The sequence below is a fragment of the Leguminivora glycinivorella genome, chromosome 3, assembly GCF_023078275.1.
Source record: "Leguminivora glycinivorella isolate SPB_JAAS2020 chromosome 3, LegGlyc_1.1, whole genome shotgun sequence".
Taxonomy (NCBI): Eukaryota; Metazoa; Arthropoda; class Insecta; order Lepidoptera; family Tortricidae; genus Leguminivora; species Leguminivora glycinivorella.
Window position 1 is genome coordinate 25305739 of NC_062973.1, and position 6847 is coordinate 25312585.

The following is a 6847-nucleotide window of genomic DNA, read 5'->3' on the forward strand; positions in this document are numbered from 1 at the left end:
ACTCTGTTTAGATGGAGATACTTCTTCTGTCTGCTGCGTATAATGGAAAAGTAACCGTTAATAACGGTTAAAATAACGTTATTTCTGTTGAACGCCTTGAAAAAAGGCTGGCAACTCCGGCAAGCTGTCAAATTCTTGTCACGCCTCCAATGACGTATAACCAATCATCTGAGCAATAAGTGTAAGTTGTGTTGTGATTTGGTGGTTTAAAGTCTTAGGTTATTCAAATTTGTATTTTTAACCGAAATAGTCTTCATACCTGGTGATAAACTGTAGATGATTTTTCAAGATGCAGCCGTATTCGATGAGAGATAACATTTTTGCTAGGCAGTCCAAATGTTGTCTTCAAATTGAGCACAAATACAGGTAAGTTTTTGCAGGATTTCACTAGATATTTCTTATTTTATACGCAGTAGGTCCTTACGTCTAGAAATTACGTTCCTTTCGTATTGGACATTGCAGCCACAAACGCTTGTATGCTGTAAAAAAACATCTGACATGTGAAATAGCTTAATATTAAGTAGATCATCCACTCGGCGCTCGTATAGAAAAACAGTTTCACTCTACACACTAGTTTTTATAAAACAGTGCTAGGCCCTTGCAGGGTATGGTGACCATGTAAATAATATATGTAACACCTCCTGTAAACATGTTTTTTGCATACAATAAATGACATGAACAGCTGCCCAGCTGTATCAGCCTACTCGTCCTCAAATCAACGGTCACTGATCTATCTCTGATGATCTCTGATGATGAAATGATCAGGAAATGTCTTTTCTAATCGGACTAAATCGATTTGTGTAATCTTCTTCATCCATGACCTTGTCTCCATGTCCTTTTATATTATGACAATAATCATAGCAGAGTATTGCTTGTCTAGTTCGTTTTTAAAGTGATTCATATTGTTTGGTGAGACCACACCTTCTACAAGTTTGTTCCAAGATCTCGCTAATCGGTTGCTCAAAAAGTACTTAATGAGGGTTACTGTTATGACTTTCCAACTTTAAGTAACCTCTCATACGAGTGGTTGTTATAACGCTTGAACATAATAATATAATTATGTTTAAAATTTGTCTTTTGAATTATGTTCAACAGATACCTCGCAGAAACCTTAGCCTCCAACGGGCCCTACAGCACCGAGGAAAGAACCAGGATCTTCAAAGCCGTAGTTAGTGCCAGCACGGACAACGCTGACACCGCTGTCAACTTCATCTCTCGAAATACCGCCAATTTGAGGAGAATGTAAGTACTGACAAAGACTGGAGAGCTGGCGACTTTCTTGCATGATAAAGCCAGTAATTGTTGCCAGCAACCTTGAGAGCTTCAAGAGTTTAATTTTGGATGTAAAGATAGCTAGTATTAAGGTTTATCTTAGTTTCTATAAGTATGTTAATTTGTTCATGTAAATTTTCATTTCCGGGACTGATTTCAAAGTGGTGAGAATCGATGAAATTAGAAACTAGAACTTCTTTTTTTCATTAAAAGATATTTTTTATTTATTTAATATTGTTTTTATACTCAGGTATGGAGGAGATGAAAAATTGGAAGAAATCATCTGGCATATTGCTGAATGCCTGGCGGGTGATTCGCTATCTACGGATGTAAGTCTAATATTACGAAAATTTATCCATTTTTTTAGACCTTAAAAGTGTTCTTTAACTTATTTTTTTTAAGTAAAAAAACCATTACCGTCTTATTTATTTGACTAGACACAGTTGTAGTTCGTAAATAATTTCCAGTGCAAGTCGTATTCATCATATCATATATTTATTCAAAGAAAACAATACAGGTATTGTGTTTGAATTGGAGCCTTAAAACTAAATATAATGGTACAATAAAAATGGTAAGCCTAGATATTAAACATTATGAAAAATTTCGTCTACGGTGTAAAAACAACTTCTCAATAAAAATTTTTTTAGTTCTTTTTGAAATAAAGCGTAATCTGTAATGATTTTAAGTTCTGTAGGCAATCGGTTATAAATACATATACCTTGATGGCCAGCGGAATGTGCAGCAACCTCGAGTCTGGGACGAAACTTTACCTTCATTTATTTTTGGTGCGCGTAAGTAGGCGTTCATGTTGCTCCGAAGAAGACTCGTTCCTTAGAAGCTTTGTGAGCAACACCAACACATACAAACTAGGCACTGTGAGAACTCCCAACTCTTTAAAAAAGTGTCTACACGAGACCCATGGGGGTATGCGGAAAATAGTACGGACTGCTCTCTTTTGAATTATAAGGGCTCTGCTGATATTATATTTGTAGCCATTTCCCCAGAGTTTGATGCTATATCTTAACTTGCTATTCTATCAGAGCATAGTAGACTGTTTTGAGTTGATCGATATTGACACAGTCTGAACTAGCATGACAAATACGAACGTTTCCGTAAAAATATGAAGGTACAGCAGTGCTTTTCGCACTACATCTGTAGTACCTGCCTATTAGGGCCTGTACTTAGTAGAATCTACCATAAGCGACATCTACCGCAAGAATGTTGCAGACTTTTTTTTTATAATCTCACTTTTTTCAGTACATAATCTGGGCCAACTCCATCAACAGCGACCTTGACAACTCTGAGATGGCGGCCCAACGGGCCAAGCAAATGATCGAAGAGAACCTGAGTTGGGAGCGACAACACTTAGACTATGTGTATGAATGGATTGATGAGAATGATGCGCCGACGCTTGTGGTGTCTATGGTGCTGATTTTTGGCTCGTTTCTGCTTACCATTTTTAACCATTGATCAGTATTGTATTATACACTCGTTGTCAGTAAATAAAGGTCACTTTGTATTGAAATCTCTATGGAACGTGACCCGTGTTCACTGTCCGTGACTGTATTTAGTAGTATTTATTGTAATTTTATAGGGTAATGTAAGTTTGGTATGCATTGAAGAGTAGCTTTATTTGTACGTCTATATTTATTTTGTTGGGAAGGTAAGGTCGGCAGTCGGCACAAACTTTGTACAGTCAGCTGCAATGTGTTATACAACGTTCGCAGGGTTACATAGTTTTGCAGATGATTGCATCTAGTGTAGGAGGTCAGGTGTCACCATAAACGTCAAATTTCTGACGTTTATAATGACATTTTCACCAGCAGTGGAGACATAACGTTGACGGAGTCTAGTATTTGTAACCATAATAAAATTATAAATTTTAAAATAGTGAAATAATTGTAAGTATTAACGATCATATAAAATACTATAGATATCATAGACAGTTTATTGAATTTTATAGAAAAGTGTGATTGAGTGAAGGAAACTCCTTATTATCTTTTTAGATAATTTGTGTAGTTTCGAGACTTTCGGGAATTCTATTCAAATCAAAGTAAGGATTTAATGGTCATTTGTAAGCAATTGAAAAAATTGGAACTGGAACTGCTCTTGGCCATTACTACATCATATTTTTGATTTGTTTGATCTGTATGAATGATTGTATGGAAACTTCTTGTTACACATGTGGTAATGGGTAAGTTGAATATGCATTTTATTAGAACATCCTGTATATTAAATGTAGCATAGCCTAGAGATATTTTAATGCCAGAATTGCACAAAGTGAATATTATTTTTAAAGCATAGATTAAGCTATTTTATTAATCAGTTCTAATAAATTATTAGCTGTATGATTAGTTTTAGGTTTTTTACTGCATTTTCACTCACAGTTTTTGTATATTGTTATTTATAGTAAATAATGTATCAAATAAGTGAAACTAGTTTTAATTTAGGTATTTTATATTTAACATACAATGAAATTTGAAGCAAATGCGTCCTCTTGCTTCGAATTTGGTTATTACTATATGTATAATAAATATAGAATAAACATTTATCTTAAATAATAAATACGAATATTAAAGGTAAGGCACATTTATTAATTTAAAGTTGTTTATTATAAATTACTTAATATTATTTTCAAAGTATGTTATGTGTAATATGTACATATTGCATTAATTAATTTAAATACAATATAAATAGAGATACAATAATTAAGAACACCTATTTTTGTTTTACTGGACCTATACTAATTATTTTAATAAATAAAACAAACAGTGTCGTCGCATGAATTAAATAAAAGAACATTATTTAATGACTAGATAATATTATACGGCCAGATCATTCATTAAACTTCCATCTACCCTCTATCCTTTGCCCGGCTACCGTCTTATTCGAAATGACAGAACGGGTAAGGGATGGCGGAAACAGCATGGTGCGAGGCGGTGGGGTTGCCATTTACCTGAGAAGTGAGATTACTTGCCAAATTGCAGCTCAGTCTCCCACAGTTTATTCGAATTCTCCTGAGTATTTATTTCTTGATGTCTCATTACATCATACTAAAGTCCTTCTTGGAGTTTTTTACAGCCCTTCCTCTAATGTTGACTATTTTGACACTTTCGAAAATACACTGTTTAATCTTTCCCCTCAATTTGAGCATATTATAATAATGGGCGATTTTAACACTTGCCTTGTTAAAAACGACCAACGTTCAAAGAGGCTTCAATCCGTCGTTTCTTCCCTCAATATTCATATTTTACCTCTTACTCCCACTCATTTTCCGCATAATGGGCCACCGTCTTTGCTTGACTTAATCCTTACTTCTTCTCCTGGGCATGTGTCATGTCATGGTCAAATCAATGCTCTTGCTTTTTCGAATCACGACTTGATTTTCGCCTCCTTCAAAATTCGCCCCCCGAAAAGACGTCATAAAATTATTATGAGACGTAACTTTGCCGATATTGATCAGCATGCTCTTATTACCGAGTTAAACGAAATATGCTGGACGGAATTGTTAGACTCCACGGCTGATGTAGACCAGAAGGTAGAGACTTTCAACAATATTTTGCTTGCTGTTTTTGACAGACACGCTCCTCTTAAACCCATACGCGTTAAACATTTCCCAGCTCCGTGGCTTACTTCCGATATTAGAGACCTTATGAATAAAAAGAATAGAGCTCGTATTAGGCTAAGGCACGATCCGTCGGAACGCAATAATCGAGCTTATATATCGCTTCGTAACCGATGCAATAAAGCCTGTAGGGACGCTAGGCGAAAATATATACATCGATCTATCGACGAATGCCCCCCCACCAAGCTCTGGAACTTTTTAAAAACACTCGGTGTTGGCAAGCCTAAGTCAAGCACTATCGGGACTCTAGATCTGAACGCGCTTAATCAATATTTGAGCACTTCTCCTATTTGCCTTGACCCGCGAGTTAAGCAAAGTTCTTTGTCTGTTTTAGCCAATTCTCCACTCCCAGATACCCCCGTTTTTAATTTTGACCCCATTTCCCCGCAAGAAGTTATCTCAACTCTCAAATCTATTAAAACTAAAGCAGTTGGGGATGATAATTTGAGCCTGGATATGCTTATGCTCGTAGCGGATTCAATAGCTCCTGTTCTATCGCACTTAATAAATTTTTCTTTTTCCTCCGGTGTCTTCCCTTCGTGTTGGAAACTTGCACATATAATAGCACTTCCTAAAATTTCGAATCCTTCCTCATTTTCCCATTATCGTCCCATTTCCATCCTACCAGTCCTTTCTAAGATCATTGAATATTTTGCAAATCGACGTCTCTCTTCGCATCTCAATATACACAATCTTTTTAATCCTCTCCAATCCGGTTTCCGCCCCGGGCATAGCACCACCACTGCTCTTGTTAAAGTCACGGACGATATACGTTTTAATATAGAAAATAAGAAAGTTACAGTTCTGGTGCTTTTAGACTTTAGCAGCGCTTTCAACTCGGTTGATTTTGACATCCTCCTAGCCTACTTAAACCTTTTAAATATCTCACCCACTTCTTTGTCCTGGTTTCGCAGCTACCTCTTTGGGAGGCGTCAGAGAGTTCGAGTTGATGATACTCTTTCTGATTGGTGTGATCTCTCTTCCGGCGTCCCTCAGGGGGGTATACTATCTCCACTGCTTTTCTCTATTTTTATAAATAATATTACAACAGTTTTAAAATCCTCTTATCACCTCTACGCAGATGATCTGCAAATTTATGCTGCTGCCAGCCTTGATGATTTCGGACATCTCGTAAGCCAAATTAACGCTGACTTGGAGGCTGTCTGTTTGTGGGCTTCATCTTTCGGTCTTAGAGTCAACGCCTTGAAATCGCAGGCGATCATTTTCGGAAGTCCCTACTACATCTCGAGACTGCCGGGGCTGGTGTTACCTAGTATTTTATTTGATAGTGTTCCAATTCCTTTCTCTCCCATCGTGAAAAATCTAGGAGTCACCATGGATCAAACTCTTTCTTGGGCCCCTCATGTATCTGAAATCAGCAAAAAACTGTTTGGTTCTCTCCACTCGCTGAGGCGTCTACAGAACTTCCTGCCACTTGATACCAAAACTATGCTCGCTCGGTCACTGTTATTGCCATTGCTTGATTATGGCGATGCTGTGAACCTAGACATGTCGGAGGAACTTCTCGATAAGTTGGAGCGTTTGCAAAACGTTTGCATACGATTCATTTTTGGTCTGCGGAAGTACGACCACGTGTCTTACTACCGACAAAAACTTAACTGGCTTCCTATCCGTCACCGCAGGGATCTCCACACTCTTTCTCTTCTCTTTAATGCTCTTTTTACACCTTCTTCTCCTTTATACCTCTCTCAAAAATTTATATTTCTGGCTGATGGCAGTGGCCACCGTCTGCGTTCTAGTGCGAATTTATGTCTTGCCATTCCCCCTCACAATTCTCGTGGATACCATAAGTCTTTTGCTGTCCGTGCAGTGAAGCTATGGAATGAGCTGCCCGTCTCGCTTAGACAGGCACAATCGGTTGCGTCGCTCAAGGAGAGGCTAAAGAAGCTGTGGTTATCTGACTAAATTGCCTTTGTTGCTTTATATGTA

The 6847-nt window shown here is 37.4% G+C and overlaps 1 protein-coding gene across 2 annotated transcripts in view; it reads left to right on the top strand.

Annotated features, from left to right (window-relative positions):
• The window catches only part of LOC125242528 (aminopeptidase N-like), a 29047-nt gene extending 24934 nt beyond the window's left edge, over positions 1–4113 (top strand). Inside the window, exons 12-14 of one of the 2 annotated variants that reach the window (XM_048151280.1) lie at positions 1096–1242; positions 1523–1601; positions 2530–4113. In XM_048151280.1, the coding sequence (XP_048007237.1) occupies positions 1096–1242; positions 1523–1601; positions 2530–2742 (439 nt within the window). In that variant the 3' untranslated portion in view covers positions 2743–4113. The remainder of the gene's footprint in view (positions 1–1095; positions 1243–1522; positions 1602–2529) is intronic. The other variant, XM_048151281.1, reaches the window with a different exon arrangement.
• Positions 4114–6847: the final 2734 nt, after the last annotated feature.